The sequence below is a fragment of the Pipistrellus hanaki genome (genome assembly GCF_964339955.1).
Source record: "Pipistrellus hanaki genome assembly, chromosome: 2".
NCBI lineage: Eukaryota > Metazoa > Chordata > Mammalia > Chiroptera > Vespertilionidae > Pipistrellus > Pipistrellus hanaki.
This window is the reverse complement of record NC_140504.1, coordinates 107,246,407-107,267,544: the sequence shown is the minus strand read 5'-3', so window position 1 is coordinate 107,267,544 and position 21,138 is coordinate 107,246,407. Positions and strand designations below refer to the sequence as shown.

General features: G+C 38.1%; 1 protein-coding gene across 1 annotated transcript in view; it reads right to left on the bottom strand.

The window, feature by feature from the left end:
- The window catches only part of GCC2 (GRIP and coiled-coil domain containing 2), an 84,811-nt gene that overhangs the window by 21,017 nt on the left and 42,656 nt on the right, over positions 1-21,138 (bottom strand). The window contains exons 10-16 of the mRNA XM_084872419.1: positions 19,733-19,852; positions 18,603-18,767; positions 17,648-17,752; positions 16,668-16,830; positions 8,874-8,974; positions 8,704-8,781; positions 8,041-8,178 (exon numbers count right to left, since the gene is read on the bottom strand). Coding sequence (XP_084728545.1) covers positions 8,041-8,178; positions 8,704-8,781; positions 8,874-8,974; positions 16,668-16,830; positions 17,648-17,752; positions 18,603-18,767; positions 19,733-19,852 — 870 coding nt within the window. The remainder of the gene's footprint in view (positions 1-8,040; positions 8,179-8,703; positions 8,782-8,873; positions 8,975-16,667; positions 16,831-17,647; positions 17,753-18,602; positions 18,768-19,732; positions 19,853-21,138) is intronic.

Sequence of the window (21,138 nt, the reverse complement as noted above, 5' to 3'; positions counted from 1 at the left end):
ATAATTCTTAAAATTGAATCCAACTATTATGCAGGTAGAGACAGGTCTTTGGAGGCTTTAAATATTTGCCTGATCTAATTAGTCAGAAATAGCTTTTGACACTGGAAGGCATAGCAGATCTACTTAATATACAATCACAAACCCAAACAGGCAGCCAAAATGGGGAGATAAAAAAACCACCACCAAAAGAACAAGACAATTATCAGACACAGAGTTCAGAAATTTCTGACACAGAGTTTAGAATAATGATGGCAAAATGCTCAACAGCATAAGAAAAGATATAGTAACTATGAAAAAGGAAATAGCAGTAATAAAGAACACAGTGGAAGGAATACACAGCCGATTAGGGACAGCTGAGGACTGGATGAGTAAATTAGAAAACTGGGTAGAAAAAAAATCACGCAATCAGAAAACATAAAAAATAAAAAACAATTAAAAAACAGGACAGCTTAAGGGAGTTGTGGGACAATATGAAACATAACAATATTCCCATAACAGGTATGCCAGAAGAAGAAAGGGAGCAAGGGATAGAAAACGTATTTGAAGAAATAATGGCAGAAAACTTCCCTAATCTGGTGAAGGAAAAACTCTCACACAAGTAGAGAGAGTCCCAAGCAAGAAAAACCCAAATAGACCCACGTACAGACACACCATATTTAAATTCCAAAAATTAAAGACAAAGAAAGAATCTTTACGGCAGCAAGAGAAAAGCAAACTATTACCTACAAAGGAGCTCTTATTTCTCAACTGAAACTCTAGAGGCCGAAGGGAATGGCATGAAGTACTCATGGTAATGAAAAGCAAGGATCTGAAACCAAGATTACTATATTCAGCAAGGCTACCACTCAAAATAGATGGTAAAATAAAGAGTTTCCCAGAAAAAGAAAGGCTAAAGGAGCTTATCACCACCAAACTTGCACTACAAGAAATCCTACAGGGACTGCTGTAATGAGAAGAGATAGAGAGAGAAGCCCAGGCATACAGAACAAAAATAAATACCTATCAATAATAACTCTAAATGTAAAATGGATTAAATGCTCCAGTCAAAAGACATTGGGTGACTGAATGGATATAAAAACATGAACTAACTATATACTGTCTACAAGAGACCAACCTCAACAAAGAACACAGGACTCACTCAGAAAAAATATCTTCAGGTAAATGGAAATGAAATAAAAGCTGGGGTAGCAATACTTATATCTGAGAAAATAGACCTCAAAGTGAGAGCTATAAAAAGATAATGAAGGCCACTGCATAACACTAACGGGATCAATACAACAAGATGAAATAATCTGGTAAACATATGCACCCAATATAGAAGCACCTAAATATATATAAATAACTTCTGAAGAATAAAGGGAGAGATCTACAGCAATACAATCACAGTAAGGCACGTTAATACCATACTGACATCACTATATAGATAATCTAGACAAAAAAAAAAAAAAAATCAATAAGGAGACAGTAAACCTTATCAATACGATAGATCAGATGGAATTAACATTTTCGTAACATTTTACCACAAAGCTACAGAATATATATTTTTCTCAAATGTACATACCCAAAAATAAGACAGTGTCTTATATTAATTTTTGCTCCCAAAGATGCGCTACGTCTTATTTTCAGGGGATGTCTTATTTTTCCATGAAGAATACGGTACATATTTATTGTTAAATAAAAATAAAGGAAATTTATCACCTGTATATGATACGGTAGTATGGTAGTTGTCAACACAAACCAGACAAACTGTGAATCCTACAGTTTCAAGAATTTTCTCATTTATTCAATGACAATCATATCATCATCTTCTGGAACATCATCGTAACAATCCAATTCCTGAATTTCCTGGTGAATTTCTTGTGACTCTGTTTCTTTCAGAATCAGTGGACCAAATCTCTCATGTTAAGCATTTCCACACTGATTTCTCTCCATTCTATTTTTAATGTAGTCATTAATTTCCATGCACAAATTGTCTTTGAATGGCTTATTTATTGCAATATCAAGAGTCTGGAGATAGGCCGTCATTCCTGCGGAAATCATTATCTGATCTATTTTTCTTTCGTGAAGAAATGTCTTCATGTTTTTAGCATGGTGAGTGCTGGCTGCATCCCAGACTAGCAGACCTCTTTGGCTCCCTCACATAACAAGAGGCAGCATTAAATCAACCCACTTCCTTATAACTGCTTGTGTGGCCCAGGCTTTTTCAGTTTCAAGAATAAAAATGCCCAAAACAATCTTTTCCTTGTTGCCCTTAGAAATGATTAAAGGTGGGATTTTAGTGCCATCCAGATGAATTGCCAAAATACAAGAAACACGTGCACTTTCATAAGCAGGGGAGGGGATGTACACTAAGGAGGCACCTTGCTGTTCAATTGTTGTTTGAGATGATTGGCCCATAAACACTGCAGTTTCATCCAGAGCAATCATGTTGGAAAGATTGTATTTAGAGAAGTCAGCATCATCAATAAAGGACTTGAATGCAAGTGCTCGCTTAATAACTTGAGTATCTTCCAACCTAAACAATGCTGTACCGGTAGATCTCCTTAAAGACAGTTCACTTCACTGAAGGAAATTATCCAGCCAGTGTTGTGATGCTTTGAAGTTTTCGGGGGCTATGTCAAACTGTGGGGCCATTGCAAGGGCAAATTTTTGAATCTGAGCCCTGTTCACAACCAAAGAGTGTTGTGATGCTTTGAAGTCTTCGGGGGCTATGTCAAACTGTGGTGCCTTTGCAAGGGGAAATTCTTGAATCTGAGCCCTATTCACAACCAAAGCCTCTCCTCTCCTGTCAACACCCCTTCATAAATCAGGTCTTCCAGCTCAGAAAATAATGGTTGCCGGCCTGATCCACACTTGCGCTTTTTAGCATTTCCCTTGTCCACTTGTTCAATGAGGTTACCATACTCTGCTCGCCATTTTCGGACCAATCGGATACTCAACATCTTCTCTTTGCAGAAAGCAGTAAGATTTTGGCCCCAAGAGTCTTCCACGATTCCTTTCTTGTACTCCACGGAGTAGCTTTTTCTTTTTGCACTCATTTCTAGGGGTAATAAAAAAGGAATTGGGGTATCAAGGTGGGGGGAGGGGGATCACTTAAAATGACACAGGAGGGATCAGAGGGGGGAATCAAAATGGCACAGGAGAATGAGAGGGGGATTACTATTTTAGTAACCCCTTTTGATCCTCCTGTGTCATTTTCATTGCCCCCTCTGAACCTCCTGTGTCATTTTAAGTGATTCCCCTCCCCCCACCACTGTGCACTGAACAGCTTCACCAGACATCCCCTCCACCCCTTTATCAGACATTTACCCCCTGGGGCCTGCCTGGGGACTGTCACTGGGCTTGCTGGGGCCTGGATCTGGGCTGGAGCAGGGTCTGCCACTGACTGAGAACCTTCAGTCATCATGAGGGCGGCCTTGAGCATCAGGTAGTGTCACCAGAGACAGACCAGCACTCACCACCTTCGCTGCATCCTGTCCGCTCTAATCCTCCTGTTCTACACGCATCTGCGAAAGTCTCCTCCTCTCTCCCACCCTGCGCTCACCGCTCATTCCGACCTCTGCTTCTCCTCCACTCTGCGTAACGTCACTGGTTGCTAGACGCCAGTCGGGGCAGCCCTAGCAACCAGTTTACGGTAAATTAATTTTCATTCTGAGACAGAGCCTGTGGGGACCTTATTTTCGGGGGGATGCCTTATTTTTCACTCAGAAGGAAACCTGTAAGTAGGTTTTATTTTCGGAGGATGTTTTATTTTCGGGGAAACATGGTAGGAAAATTTCAAAGACAGACCACAGGTTAAGACACTAAGTCTCTACAAGTTTAAGAAGATTTTAATACTATCAAGCATCTTCTCAGATCAAAATGGCATGAAATTAGAAATCAGGTACAATAAAAATACTCAAAAACTTTCAATCTCATACAGGCTAAACAGCATGCTATTAAATAATGAATGGGTTACCAAAGAGATCAAAGAAGAAATAAAAAACATTCTGGAAACAAATAAAAATGAAAACAAAATAATTCAAAATCTATGGGGCACAGTGAAAGCAGTTCTGTGGGAGAAGATCATAGCACTATTGGCCTAGTGTAAACAAACAAAACAAAAAAAACACAAAAAAGAAAACAAACAAAAAAATAAAAACTTGTAATAAGTTATCTTACTCTACAACTTAAAGAATTAGAAAGAGAGCAACATGAAAAGTTAAGAGTAAGTAAATGGGAGGAAGTAATAAAGATAAGAGCAGAAATAAATGACATAGAGACCAAAAACACAATACAATAGAGCTAGATCTTTGAAAGGATAAACAAAACTGATGAACTTCTAGCCAGACCCATCAAGAGGCAAAGAGAAAGAATGTAAATAAAATCAGAAAGGAAAGAGATGAAATAATTACTGACTCCACAAAAATAAAAAGGATTATAAACAAAATACTATGACCAACTCCATTCAAATGGAACAACATGGACGAAATGTACACATACCTAGAAAAATACAATCTTCCAAAACTCAATCAGGAAGGATCAGAAAACTTGAAAGGCTGACAACTATTGATGAAATTGAAGCAATAATAAAAAATCTTCCAGCAAACAAAAGGGCTGGTCTGGATGGCTTCACAGGGAGTTTTACCAATCATTTGAAGAAGAAATAACACCTATCCTCTTCAAACTATTCCAAAAAATTAGAGGAAGGGACACTTCCAAGCTCTTTCTAGGAGGCCAGCATTACTCTAATCCCAAACCAGATAAAGACACCACAAAGAAAGATAATTACAGGCCAATATGTCTGATAAACATAGATGCTAAAATCCTCAACAAAATATTAGCAAATCGCATTCAGTAATACATGAAAAAGTTCATTCACCATGACCAAGTGGGATTTATTCCAGGGATGTAAGGCTGGTACAATATCCGCAAATCAATAAATGTGATACAGCACATCAACAGATTGCAAGGCAAAAACCATATGATCACATAAACTGATGCATAAAAAGCATTTGACAAAATCCAACATCCTTTTTGGATAAAAACTCTCAGCAAAGTGGGATTGGAGGGATCATATTTCAATATAGTAAAAGCGTTATATAACAAGCCTACAGCCAACATCATACTCAATGGGCAAAAACTAAAACCATTTTCCCGAAGAACAGGAACAAAATAGGGATGCCCACTTTCACCACTCTTATTCAACATAGCACTAGAAGTACTAGCCATAATGATCAGACAAGAAGAAGAAATAAAAGCATCTAAATTGGAAAAGAGGAACTAAAACTCTCATTATTTGCAGATGACATGATATTGTACATACAAAACCCTAACAACTCCACCAAAAAACTTTTAGATTTAATAAATGAATTCAGCAATGTAGCAGGATACAAACCTAACACCCAGAAACCTATGGCATTTCTACGTATGGCATATACCAATAATGAACTCACAGAAAGAGAAACTAAAAAGAACCCAAAAAACTCACTTACCAGTGCAACAAAAACTAAGATACCTAGGAATAAACTTAACCAAGGAGATAAAAGACGTGTACTCTGAAAACTACAGGACATGGAAAAAAGAGATAGAGGAAGATACAAACAATTTAAAGAATATACTGTGGCCCTAACTGGTTTGGATCAGTGGATAGAGTGTCAGCCTGTGGACTGAAGGGTCCCAGGTTTGATTCTAGTCAAGGGCATGTACCTTGGTTGCAGGATCGAAGTTTCTCTCTCATTGATGTTTCTAACTCTCTATTGCTCTCCCTTCCTCTCTGTAAAAAGAAATCAATAAATTAAATATATTTTAAAAATTAAATATATCTTAAAAAGAGAGAATATACTGTGTTAATGGATTGGTAGAATTAACCTAATTAAAATGTCCATACTACCGAAAGCAATCTATAGATTCAATGGAATCCCTATTAAAATACCAATGGCATATTTCACAGACCTAAAACAAACTCTCTAAAACAAAATCCCAAATACCTTCAGCAATCTTGAGAAAGAAGAACAAAGTTGGAGAGATCACAATTTCAGATATCAAGTTATACTATAAAGCCACTGTAATAAAAACAGCGTGGTACTGGCACAAGAATAGGCATAGAGATTAATAGAACAAAACAGAGATGCCAGAAATTGACCCAAGTCATTACAAGCAATTAATTTTTGACAAAGTAAAGAACATACAATGGCGTCAAGATAATCTCTCCAATAAATGATGTTAAGAAAATTGGACAGTACAAGCAAAAACACACACACACACACACAAAAACAACAAACAAAAAACAAATAAACAAACAAAAACTAGACAAACTTACACCATACACAAGAATAAACCCAAAAGCAATAAAAGTCATAAATGTTAAGTGGGAAAAAACCATAAAAATGCTTGAAGAAACCATAAGCAGCAAAATTTCAGACATCTCTCCTAGGGCAAAGGACACTAAGGAGAAAATAAACAAATGGAACTACATCAAAATTAAAAGATTCTGCACAGCAAAAGAAACCATCAGCAAAATGAAAAGGGAGCTCAATGTATTGGAGAACATATTTGGCAATGATACATTTGATAAAAGGTTAACATCCAAAATATATAAAAAACTCATACAAATTAACAAAAGGGAGACAAACAATCCAATTGAAAAATGGGCAAAGGACCTAAATAGGCACTTCTTCAAAGTGGACATTCAGATGGCCCAGAGACATGAAAAAATGCTGAAAGTCACTGATCATCAGATAGATGCAAATTTAAACATCAATGAGGTATCATCTCACACTTGTCAGAATGGCTACCATCAACAAGTCAACAAATGACAACTGTGGTCAGGATGTGGAGAAAAGGGAGCTCTTGTATGATGCTGGTGGGAGTATAGACTGGTGCAGCCATTATGGAAAAGAGTATGGCATTTCCTCAAAAAATTACATATGGAAATGCCATTTGACCCAGTGGTCCCATTTTTAGGAATATATCCTAAGATACCCGAAACACCAATCAGAACAAATATATGTGCCCCTATGTTCATAACAGCACGGACATAATAGGTAAGATATGGAAACAGCCCATGTGCCTATTAGATAAGTGGATAAAAAAGCTGTGGTACATTTATACCATAGCATACTATGCAGCAGGAGAAAGGACAGATATCTTACCCTTTGAGACAGCATGGAGGGACCTGGAGAGTATTATGCTAAGGGAAATAAGCCAGTCAGAGAAAGACAAGTATCACATGATCTTACTCATATGTGGAATCTAATGAACAAAATAAACTGATGAAGAAAATCGGTGGAACCTCGTGGGAAGGCACAGGAAGGTGGGTGGGTGGGAAGTGATCAACCAAAGAACATGTATACACATATGCATAGCCCATGGACACAGATAATAGGGTGGTAAAGGCCTGGGGTGGATGGCAGCGGTGGGCTAGTCGAGGTCAATGGGGGGAAAATGGGGACATATGTAATACTTTCAACAATAACTTATCAATCAATCAATAAACAAATAAATGAAAAATAATTCAAAGAAATTAAATTACTTGTATTTCAGTTTTCAAAAGAGTGTGAAAAAAATAAATTCTAGGCCTTCTACTTTCCTGTAATGATCTGTAAACTCCCACGACTCTTTTACCAAGAACACATAGATCAGAGTTTTATCCTCCAATAAAGCTACTATGCTGTTTCTGTTTTGTATGCAGGTAAGTAGGCCCCAGACCCCAATGTACTAGAATATTTTATAATCATTTAGCCCTCAGAAAGAACTGTAACACTTCTCTAATAAAAACTTTAAAACAGTAACTTTCTTACACATGGAAATTGCAAAACAAAGTTGGAGTGAAAACAACATGTATGCATGTCTTTCCTCTTAGCAAAGAAAAAGTTATCCAGGTGACAGGTTTGTAATGGAGTTGGGGTTAGGGTCAGATGAGCTGAACCTGGTATTCATCTACAATAGTAAGTGTTCTTAAATGACAAACACTAAAAAGCCAGACCATAGTCCTCAAGTGAAGTGCTACCCAGTGGGTAACAGCATCTCTGACATGCTGCTTCTGGGTGAGGAACACACCTTGGCAGCATGGCACTCTTCCTGAAGGGCTGCCACTTTCTGCTGGTATACGCTCAGTGTGCGCTGGTGCTGGTCTACAGAGGTCTTCAGGTGTTCGTGAATGTTGTGTTTCTCAGATGTTATTTCAGCCAGCTGAATCTGGGGGCAAAATCTTTTAATTAAGCTCTAGCAAATATGATTTTCACTTGTTAAGCAGATTTCCTTTAAACATAAACTTGAGTTTAGAGACATGAGTATCAAATAATTAAGTGACATAAATAAATATCAGAATAGATTTTATTGAAATACTTTTTCTTAATAAATTAGGTTTCATTAAAAAAATCATGAAAAAGAATCCCAGACTACATGTTACAGTTCAGTGTTTAATTGAGAAAGAATATTTAGGGGGGATTCAATTGACCCCCCCGTATCTGTGGGGGATTGATTCCAGAAATCCTATTACAAAATCCGTGGATGCTCAAGTACCTTATATAAAATGGCATAGAACAATACATACAGTTGGCTCTTCACATCTGCAGAATCTGATGATGCAAAACCCGCAGCTATGAAGGGCCAACTGTGTGTATGATTGGTATATAATAATATTTAGCAAAATCCCTAAATGATATTTTACTTCTACATAGAAAATATTTTCTTAATCTTAAAAAATAAAAGGAATCTTACTTTATAGACTTCTACTTGCTGCTGGCTTGCCTCTAGCTCGCTCTTTAAAGATGCTTGAAGCATTAAGTGATCAGTTTCCTACAAAATAAGAATCTTGGTTAAATTTAAAAAAGAAATTATTCATAAATACACTATAAGTCTTAAAATGTGAAACTGAGAAATTAACATACTGCTTGCTTTGAATCTGCCAGTTCCTCCTTAGTTTTCATAAGCAACTGCTTGATTTTGGTGTTGTTTTCCTCAGATTGTTGCAATGAAGTCTGTAGTGAAGCTAGTGTTTGGAAATAATTTCAGAAGAGATGAAATTATTTTCATGAATGAATTAAACAAGTGACAAGTCTTTTCTTTGTATTAACCTATCTTTTAAAGAAACTTGTTTTAGCTTTTTCTTATGGAACATTTCAGACATAAATTACAGTCGTGAAAATAGTGCAATAAACACCACTGTGCCCCTCACCTGACTTTAACTATTACCAACACATGGCCAATCTTATTTCACCCAGACCAGGAGTCAGGCCCACAAGTCAAATCTGGCTGCTGCCTGTTTTTGTAAATAACTTTATTAAAACACAGGCTCATTTATTTACACATCGTTTTTAAGGCTGCTTTAGTGCAACAATAAATAGTAAACCTGACTAACATGATAGAGACTACATGGCCTGAAAATAAAACATTTATGGCCTGGCCCTTTATAAAACAAGCTTGCCAACCCCTGATTCACCTACTCTTCCCCTCCCCACTGACTCCCTCCCTCTTCTTCTCCTTCTTCTATTTATTTATTTATTTATTTATTTATTTATTTATTTATTTATTTATTTATACAAGATATACATTCATTTGTAAATATTTAGAATATACAGAATAGGGCAAAAGTAAGTTTAAAGTTGTTTATATGAAAAATAATACAATAATCCTATATAGTAAATTGACTATCACACCATTACAAAGATGGCAGCGCCCAGAGCAGTGGCAGGGCCAGCTGCTCTGTGGGCCTGCCGCCAGTGTCCCCTCATCCCCTCAGATCCTCATGTATTGGCCACTGACCGACAGCTCACCCAGGCTCCTCCAACAAGCTACACATCCCTTTCTTCCTCCCTCCCTGAAGCTGAAGCCTGACTTTGGTGCCCAACAAATTGGAAGTTATAACTCATGTTTTTGAGTGTACCCTTTATTCCTCAGCTGGGGCCAGCTGCTCCGCATGCCTGCTGCTGGAGTCTCAGCCCCACCAGGGGCCTTCAGTCCTCCTGCACCCCACCACTGACTGAGACTCAGGCAAGCAGGGCTAGCCGAGGCACAGGCACGCTTTGGATGGCGGCTGCCAGCATCCAGGGCTGGCCTGAGGCTCAGATAACCAGGACCAGAAGAGGCTTGAGCTGCTGGTACTGGCAGCAGCAGAGGTGTGATGGGAAAGTCGCCTTCTCTTGATCTCCTGGGTTGCCTCCTGCCCCTGAGGGCTCCTGGACTATGAGGGGCTGCAGGCCGGGCTGAGGGACCCCCCTCCAGTGCATGAATTTTCATGCACCCGGCTTGTAGTCTATATATATAAAAAAGCTCAACAACCAGAACGGCAAAATGACCAGAATGACTGGTAGCAATAACACACACTTGGCAGCAAACCAGCCTGATCTGGGCCCTTATTAACCCCCACTCCCCAGCTGGCCCAGTCCCCAATTGACCCCCAATATCCCAATCAGAGGTGGTGACGGCCAGCCAACTGCCACAGCCATTACCCTCCACTGGCCCAGCCCAATAGACCTCCATTGGGGCAGGCCAGCCAGACTGCACCCGTGCATGAATTTGTGCACTGGGCCTCTAGTCTACATACATAAAACTTTAAGTGACCAGCTAACCATCCAGTAGCTATAACATGCACTGACCACCAGGGGGCAGATGCTCAATACAGGAGTGGAAACGATAGGCATGGAAACATGGAACAGACTGATGAATCTCAGAGAAAAGGAGGGAGGGTGGGAAGTGATTAACCAAAGATCTTATATACATACTAGAGGCCAGGTGCATGATTCATGCACTGGTGGGGTCTCTCGGCCTCGCCTCTGGGTATTGGGCTGAAACCGGCTATCCAACATCCTCCAAGGGGTCCCGGATTGCGAGAAGGCACAGGCCAGGCCAAGGGACCCCACCAATGCAAGAATTCATGCACAGGCCCTCTAGTTAATAAATAAAAATACAAGAATAAACTGTGTTTCATGTACTTACACTGTAAACCTACTTTTGCCCCACTCTATATCTCTAAAATAAAGGTATATACTTTCAGTATATCTGAAAGATAAACTTTACTTTAAGAAACACCTTAAAATAGGTGCTAGATATTTTCAATTGTATCATAATAGAGGCACTTAGCTGGCTTTCTATTTTTGTGATTCTAATTACTTTAAAGGTATTGTGAGTGAAAAATAAGAACTGAAATGTAAGGAAAACAAATATTTTCATGCTTACAGAGGTAAAGAAGAAACAAATATCAAATAGGAATAAGTGGATTCATTGTCTAAATCACAGGTACCCATTTATAACCAGCAGGCCAAATCTGGCAATAGCCTATTATAAAACAAAGAACATATGATAGAGACCATGTAGAAGTCATGACTATTTATTACCTGGTCCTTTACAAAAAAAAGTGTACTTGACATCTAGTTTAGACCAGTACTACTAAAAGATCTTAAAAGCAATGATTAACTTTATGAAGTTAAATCCACAAATATAGATTGTATTATTTGGTAAATATGAACAGGTACTATGCCTTTTTATGATATATTTATTCAGTTATTTTCTGATAACTATTTACCTAGTTCTGCAAAGCATTTTATAAAGCACAACTGATATACAAAACCCTGTTAAGTGCTCCCAGGAATTATGATAAGCAAGATATACTAAGTTCCTGAACTCAAAGAATATATAGAAAGAAATTAGGGGATAACATTTTACATGATAATGTAAAGCAAAATATAAATGTTAAGAAAAAAATACAATAGGCTATGGGGATCCATGGACTAAAGATTAAGATTATTATTAATAATAAAAGCATAATATGCAAATGGGCTGAAAGGCTTAACAGTGGAATGACTGTCCGGAGGAACACTCTATGACACCCACTGGTGCCAGGCAGCCAAGACATGTGCGATGCAGACAGGGGCCCTACCATCACCCCATGATCACTCTGCAGAGGGAGGTCCAGGCCACTGGCCAGCAGGGCAATAAGTCCATCAGGGGGGTTCCATGATTGCCCCAAAGAGGGAGGCCCAGGCCACTGACCAGCAGTCTGCAGCGGGTGGGTGGGGCCTCCCTCTGTGGGAGCAATTCATTGCAGAACCCTGGCCAGGTGGGCAGGGCCTACCTTTTTGGGACAATTGATCACAGGGCTCCCAAACTGTGAGAGAGCACAGGCTGGGCTGAGGGACCACTCCTCCCCCGCAGTGTGTGGATTTCATGCACCGGGCCTCTAGTTTATATACAATTTGCATGGGACAAGGAAGATTTCATAGTATAAGAAAACATTTAAGATCAGAAGAATTTCAAAAGGTGAGCATAAGCGTAGGAGGGCCAGAACATGAAAAAAAGAATAGCAGCAGAAGAAATATACACTTAAATCGTGTCTCAGAAAAAATGAATAGTCCTCTTTTCCTATAAGAGAGTAATGAGAATTAAGCTGAAAAGTTAGATGGGGGTTAGCTGTTTAGGGGATTGAGATTAAAATTGGCATTCCTAATTCATTGGGCAGAATGAGCCAACCATTAAAAAAAATTTGCATGGAACATTGTCCTCCTGCTTCCTCCTTTTCTTTCTACTCTGTCACAACTCCTTAGCTCAGATACCAAAGTCTTTGCTGCCATAGGCTGGTGGCATTTTCAAGATTCTACCCCATTCTAATTAATTTGATATACTATATGGGCAAATCTTCCTCACTGTCCACATATATTCTGGTATTCAGGTACTTCATGAACTGAATGGAAATATATCTTCCTTAATTATACTTTACTTACTAAAAAGTAAAGTCTTCATTCCAAGTAGTCAAGTCTTTCCAAAATTATGTTCTTTAATTTCTGTTCATACCATGGTGTTGGAAGCTGCCCATTGTCTTTACTAGAAGAGAGGTGTGGACAAGGAACCTGGAAGGCTGGTCAACCTTGAAGTTCTGAAAGGTCAGAGCCAACTACCCTCTGCTTAGTTGAGACAATGGTAGTTAAAGCACCTTTTAGTTGCATGTAAATTCTTGCTGATTGGCTATTATTGGAATTGCCTACCTAAGGGCTATGGGTGTATCCCATAATCTGAATAAAAGGGATTGCAAGGCCAGAGCAAGATAGAGTCCTTCCCCTTGGGCTCCTGCCTAGCCCCCAATATTTCCAAATTAATATTTTCTAGTCTCCAGAGCCCGAACCCTGAACCTGTACCCTGAACCACACTTTAGAGAAAGGAATACCCTTCTCAATTAGCTTTTTCTCCCCAAACCTTAACTTTAAGGATTAACTTTAGCCCCAAATTGTAAAAGTTTGTTTCAGTGCACAGAATCTCTCCACTCTGAACTCTTAGCACGCACTGCCTGTGACAACTCATTTCTGGCCTTGAGGGAGTAACAAAATCTAGACTTTTATTTTTGTTATAAAAATGAGAAAACAGGAGGTCCAAGATGGCAGTGGTATAGGAAGACACTGAACTTATTTAACCCCTTCCATTGGAATACTCAAATATACACATATAAAGAGAGCAAACACTCCTTCCAGACAGCTTCTGAACAAAAAACAAACAAAGTGCATAGAGAAGCCTGGGAAACCACAGGAACTTTCCCAGGCTAGAGAAGCTATGAGTGCCATTGTTTATGGCTCCCTCCACATCAATAGGGTGGGCTAGCCTGGAGTGGAAGCCTAGGCCAGCCAGGGCAGGTGGAAAGCTTGACTTCCTCTGTCGCCGGGGGAAACCCTAGCCTGTTCTCTCCAGCTCCATGACTGCTGCCATTTTTCTTGGGATTTATCTTCTATAATTGAAACTTTGTATCCATGAGTGGAGGCCTGGGCCTGCCAGGGTGTGTGGAAAGCTTGGCTTCCTCCATTGCCGGGGAAACCCAAGCTTCCCTTCTGTTCTCTGTGGCCTAGCCATCTTGGTTGGAGTTAATTTGCATGCTTGCTCCGATTGGCTGGTGGCATGGCATGTGGGTGTGACAGAGTGATGGTTAATTTGCATATTATTTTTTATTAGGTAGGATTAACATCAAAGTTGAAGTTAGAAAAAGGAATATTACCAGTGATAAAAAAAATGACATTTCATAATCATAAAGGGATCAAATCACAAAAAATGACAACTATATATATAAAACCCTAATATGCAAATAGGCCAAACAGTGGAACAACCAGTCATTATGACATGTGCTGACTGCCAGGGGGTGTACATGGAACATGGTGGGTGTCGGCAACATGTGGCAGAGCGTGGAACATGGCAGGTGTCGGCGACAGAGGATGGTGGAGCAGGTAAGCGGGGGTGCCAGACCAAGGTGGGGCACTGGTTGCTGTCATTGAGGCAAGCCTCTGGTGGTTACTGAAAATTATTTGCTCCCACATGCCACGGCCCCACCCACCTCTCACACCTACTGCGGGCACTGGCCTTGCTGTCGGTGCAGGAGCTGCTACTTGCACCTGCTGCCAGCGCTTGGCGCCAGCGCTTGGCGCCAGCCCCTATCACTTGGCACTTTCAGCAGAAATGAGCAGCAGCTGCTGATCCCAATTGCTCCTCAGGGTTTCTTCACCTCCACCTGCTCCTGAAGGTGCAGCCGCCTCTTGCTTCCACTACTGGCGCCAGCTCTGCTTACAGCCGCTGCCAGCACCCGATGCTAATCCCGATTGCTTGGTGCTGTCAGTGGGTACGAGTGGCAGCTTCGTCCCCAATTGTTTCTCCATTTCCCCCTGCTCCTGAGGGGTGATTGGGGCTGGCGGCGGCAGTAGCTGGGCTGCCAGCAGACAGGGAACCAGGGGCCAAGGTGGGAGGGGCAAGGAGGGGTCATGGAGGATGGGCTGAGACCCACCCCTGCGCCTACTGCTGCCTCAGTCCACAGTTCTTTTCAAGGTGCATGAATTCATGCATTGTGCCCCTAGTACTAAATATACAAGTGGCTAATTCCAGAGTTTCTAAATATATGAAGCAAATTCAACTGAACTGATAAGAGTTAGCTAGCTAGCTTAATGAGGCAGACAGAAAGGGGGGTGTCCAGGGAGGATGAAGGCATTTCTGGCCTGAACAATTAAAACAGCCATAAAGTAGATCAAAAGCAGCCCTGACCTGAGCAGCTGAGAGAGCCCTAAGGGGTAATGAAACATCTCTGGCAAGGACAACTGAGAGAGCCATAAGGGAGATTAAAAGTAACTCCAACCTGAACAGATAAGATGGACAATGTTGCAAAGTAAGGGGGAGAGTCAGTGAGGAGCACCACCTGGGCTTTAGACTTTGAAACTAACACTATGTAACACAGTGACAAATGAGGAAAGCACAGAACTCCTAAATTAAGGAAGAGTCCAATTAGGAAGAATTAAGTCCAGTCAAAGAACTGCAGCCTTTATACTAGTAAACCAGGAGACAAAAAGACTCAGCAGAAATACATTTTGGATTTAGATTTTTTTTCCCCATTAGAGAGAGAGAGAGAAAAAAAAAGCAGGCATTTCTCCTTTGGGGACCCCCCCAACCTAGACGGATTTTATAAATGCTTCCAGTGAACTTTTACATTTTTATTAAAGAAATCTTTTAGTCCATGAGTTTATTCTTCAAACTTCACAGGGCAAGGACCCACAGGAAGAATCTGCACCCTGAGCCCCATGTTTCAGAACCAAAAAGAAAACAAAATTCAGAATACAGAGAATTCAACATACCTCTCTCAATCCTTGATAGAACAGTAGTAAAAAATCATTAAGGATGTAGAAAACTTAAACATTGTCAACTAACACGATCTAATTGACATTAGATAGAACAACCTATCTAACAACTAATATAGTCTAATACATTATTTTCAAGTGGATGAAACATTTACCAAAAGAAATCATTCTGGGCCATAATAAAAACTCAATAAATTTAAAAGGACTAAATCATACAGAATATGTTCTCTAACCTCAAAGGAATTAGGTTAAAAAATCATTAACAGAGCCCTAGCTGATTTGGCTCGGTGGATAGAGCGGACTGAAGGGTCCCAGGTTCGATTCTGGTCAAGGGCACATGCCTGGGTTGCAGGCTTGTTCCCCAGAAGGGGACGTGCAGGAGGCAGCCAAACAATGATTCTCTCTCATCATGATGTTTCTATCTCTCTTTCCCTCTCCCTTCCTCTCTGAAATTAATAGAGATATATTTTAAAAAAAAACTTTTTAAAAATCATTGACAGAAAGATATCTGAAAATTCCTTAAAATATTTAGGAATTAAACAGCGCATTTCTAAATAATCCATGAGTCAAAGGAAATGAAAAAAATATTGTAGGCTGAATTAAAATAAAATAAAATAAAATGAAAAAAATATTGTAGGCTGAATTAAATTAAAATAAAATGATACAACATATCATTCTGTGAGATGTAGCTGAATGAACTAGGTCTAAAGAAATATTAATGTGAACATTAATTCCATTATGGATAAAATGGAATATGAGCACCTTAAAAAGAAAGATTTTCACCGCTATTTAAATTATCCCACTCTGTTGACAATCAAAAAATCATTGACAAAGACCCCTTTTTATTTTTGTATTACTCAGACAGTAGGTACTTATGAAATATTTAAGTGAATGCATTATTCACCAACATTGGGTGTCAATGTCTGTATTACAAATGGTTTTACAACTTTTCTGGTCCTTAAAAATGGTTAGCACTGTGTGAAAGATCTGGTTGGCAGTCAAAAACTGGTGAAATAAACAAGTAATATTGCTCTACTGTATTCTATTATGATGAAGTTATTATTAAGTTAAAATGAATTCTGTTTTACTCACTCATTTCTTTTTGTAGGGCTTCTTGTTTCTGTTTTTGAATTTTTACTTCTTGCTCCAAATCTTCTATTTTGCTGTTTTTATTAGTTAACTTTTGATTTAGTTCTTTCATCAAACGTTCATAATCGGCTATTTCCATATTCATCAATGTGGTTTGTTGGGCATCCTGCACATATTATAAATAAATGATCCATAAATAAAAGATGAGTTAATTTCATATGCAAAACTGCTAAAATGACGCCATAGGAATAAACACATTCTACTATGCTTTTCTGAAATAAAGTATACACAGTAACGAAAAAACTAAAAGCTGAATATTTTCTACTTTGTAATTTCAAAATGTGTTTTGCAATAGTTTATTTAAATCTAACTTTCTCAGTTTTATTGTATCTCTTATTTTTTATTAACTCAATTGGTAGTTATTCTCTTGTGGGGCTCTTATTTATAAATTAGAGGCCCGGTACATGAATTCATGCAGAGGTGGGGTTGGGCCAGTCCACCCTGATGGGGCTGATTGGGGCTAGGTGGCCAGGAGAGGTTGGCCAGCTGGCTCCACCCCTGATCAGGCTAGTTGGCTGGCTATAGTGCACATCATAGAGAATGGTTATTCCATTCGCTTGGCTTTTATATATATAGATATTAGTATTTTAGACAGCTTGTAGAGTTGTACAGTACTTTTTCTATTAACCTCATCTTGAAAAAAGTTGAGAAAAATAAGCCATAGTTAAATCTTCATGTGTCATACAATAATCATGTACAAAAATAAAATACCAGTCTAATATCTAAAATATCTAATAATTCATGTGTCTAGATTTTTTTGGAGGCATTCAGAGAAATAAGTTCAATTTTCAATATTATGAGGCAAGCAATTTATAAATGATTATTTTAGTACATGTTTTTGAAAGATTTCTTTTCAAAGTTTATAGAATAGTTTAACAAAGATAATTACTGACATAAGTTTTGAGTCTGATGTTTTATTTTACCTTTTTAACTAGTTCTAGTTCTTGCATGGTTTTCTGTAGCTGTTTCTTTTCCTTTTGAAGTTGTAGCTGAAGTTCTTCAAGTTCAGTTACAGAACTGGCATGCTCCTAAAATTAAATTAAATCAAATTAAAAGTCCCCCCTCCCCCCACCCTATGCCAACCAACATTAAAAAGGTATTTGTAAGGAACTATAAGATAAATCTGACATAATAAAATACAAAGTGTTTGAAATCTTTCAATATTTATAAAATATACACTTAAAAGTCATAACTTAGATTCTCAAATCCATAGTTAGCATATATTAAGGAATTAATGAATTTTGCTGTATTAACAAATGCTATTCAGTAATCTTTCCATCTTTTTTGTTATGGTTAATCCTTACCTGAGGATATTTTTTCAAAAAAAATTTTTTTGGGGGAGAGTGAAACTGGAAGGGGGGAATAGAGGTAGGATGAGGAGAAAGAGAAACACATGGATTGGAAGCCTCCTGACCAGGACTGGGATTGAACCTGCAACCCAGGTACTGTGCCCTAGACTGAGAACTGAACCCAAAACACTTTGGTTCATGGGTCAGTGCTCTAACCACTGAATCAAATAGGCCAGGACAATCTTTCCATCTTATATAATAATATACAAATTGTCCCTATGGGCAGGAGTTCAACCTATTGGGATTTAGACATGTGCTGACCACCAGGGTCGGCGCGGAACATGGTGGGCATCAGTGACATGGTGCTGATAGTGGTGGAACAGGTGAGTAGGTGGCACCAGGCCAACGTGGGTATGAAAGGAGGCGCTGGACAACAGCTGGGGGAAGGGAGGCCCTGGCTGGCAGCCGGCAGCTGCTAGGGACCCTACCTGTACACGAATTTTGTGCACTGGGCCTCTAGTCTTTTAAATAATACTTAGATAAAAACATCAATGTATAACATGAATTAATCCCACAGGACTATTTTTACCTTTATCTTCTGCTCTTTCTTAAGTTTCTCAGCTTCCAACTCTTTGTCTACCATTGCTTTGGCTTTTTGGACCTCTAAAATCTGTACTTCCAATAACTTGACATTAGACTGTAGTGTTTCAACATGAGCCAGGAGATCAACATTGTCAGAATTTAGTTTTTCACACTAGAATGAGAAATTATTCATTACTGTAAAAACACACAAAATATATATAGGAGTGGAAGAATAAAATGGTATATTATCAAGAATGTTGCCATAGTATTAAAAAAAAAAAAGAAGATTTCAAAATCAGTTTTAAAGAATGACAAAATTAAAGGTAAAGACTTACTAGTAGAGTGAAGATGAAGATATGTTTTAAACACTATAATTGTTTATATTAATTTGGCAAACAATATAAAAGACTAGAAGCACTGGCAGAGAAAAAGGCAAAAATGAAACAAAACCAAAAAACCCCCAAGGGAACTGAGATTAGAGTAAGCATGTCAAACTCAAAGGCTAACACGGGCCAAATCAACATGGTTTAAGTTTATGTAGGCCGCAAAAAGAAACAAAAGCTTCAATTTTCATAGAAATGTAGGTTTATTTCAGTAAAGACATGCTGAATACAAAGGGCTGAAATGTTTTAATAAAAATTAATATTTTTTCTTGATCATTAACTTACCAGACACTGAATAACTGCATAAATTAATACGTTTAAGGCAAATAAACCTATTTTTCTTGTCCTCCGAAAACAAAATATTTCCTGTTTTGCATATGAAACAAGTCAATCCAAGACTAATGACTTGGCAAAGGGAAATGAATATAACACGATTATAGTAATCAGTCATTAATGAACACTGTATTTCATTATTAATAATTATGTATAACAGGATATGGTAAAAATTAAGTTAAAATTTTTATTAAAACATTTCTTACATACTGTTATATTGGCTAGACTGTAAAAATATTCGTTATGAGCTGGGAGTTTGACATGCTTGGATTAGAACAATAAGTAAGACAGATTAGTTGCTATTTTTTCCCCAACAGTGGAAAAAGAAAATGAAATTAAATTTCTATGTATTAATTTTTATGCAAATATGCTGAAAATAAAATATAATTTTCATGTATGCATTTTCTCAATTTAAAGTTACCTGAAAAGTTGAATTCCTTAAATGTCTTGTAAGGTCTTCTACCTGATGCTCAAAATTATTAGCACGTTCTTTTTCTATCTCCAACTGCTCTGACTGCTTATCATATTCTAGTAAAAGATTCTTCAATAAAAGAAAAAATAATTTAATTTTAGGATATTATTATAATACACTCAACCAGTCAGACTATACCATCAAGCCATCTTTATATAAGGTTTATGAGTCCATTCTGGAAGCTTAACTATTTGCCTAAGTTCAACATTTGACAGAATACCTAATTGGAATTATATAAAATTAGCATAATTCAGATGACTTTAAGTATAAGGGGAATCTTTTGAGGAGGAAAAGGATTTTATATTTATACAGTAATTTCCAAGTTAAATCTTTGAGACATCAATAAAAACAAACTTCTAAAATGTAAACAAAAATTGAGGAAGGAGAAAAAGTTTAACCTGGTTAGTTATTAGTTCCACCTAAAGAATTCTGATGAAGGAAATGTTTCAGGTTTAGTCTAATATAAAGTAGAAGTGCTAATGATAGAATATGAGAAGACATTATATAAATACAACCCTTTACATCTTATAGTAAAACATTCAATATTTTCTGACGACTCTAAAACCAAATTAATTTTTTGGATAGTCCCACATGGCCATTATTCCAGGAGAAAATGCCCACACAGACTTTTCTGCTGCATAGTAGCCAATCAGTTACTCTATCAGAAATACGTAAATGAGACTCACTGTTTCCAGACTATAGTTAGTTTCACCTCTTTACCCTATCTTCTAAATCCTGTTTTTGCCTTTGTTTCTGGAAAACTACTGACCTCCTTCACATAAATGAATTTGTATGCAAAATAACTAAGAAAATGTTTCTCAGCTTTCTGTGAAAAGTGACTTTCATCTAGCGCTGGAACTCGAGTCCTTGCCTCACCTTCCCTGGCTCCTCTGGTGGTCTCATGCATGGAATTATATGTTCTTTCTGGTTCTGGCCAAATCTAATTTTGTTTCTAATTCTAATTTATTCATAGTCAACTATTATCCACATTGGTGAGTTGGAATCTGAGGTTCTATTTTATGGTCTACCTATTTATTCATTGGCAAAGGCAGGAATTGGGAATCTAAAATCTGGCTTACAAATTTATTTGTCCATGTTCATTTGTCTGAGGATTCTGATAAATATTAGGATACATAAATATGGAGTTGAGAAGTTATGTCTTCTATCTCATGGAGAGATGATGGCATGCTTATTTTTTATTTATGTGGATTCCTTTAACTCCAAAAATCAAAGGTCTTTATGCTCTTAGTCTCTAATGTTTTTACTCTTTAGGGTTTTAATAGTTGTCAATAGCTACTCTTAAAAATGGTGGTGTTGGTGAACTTTGCTTTCTATTTTACCACTTTTAAGTATTT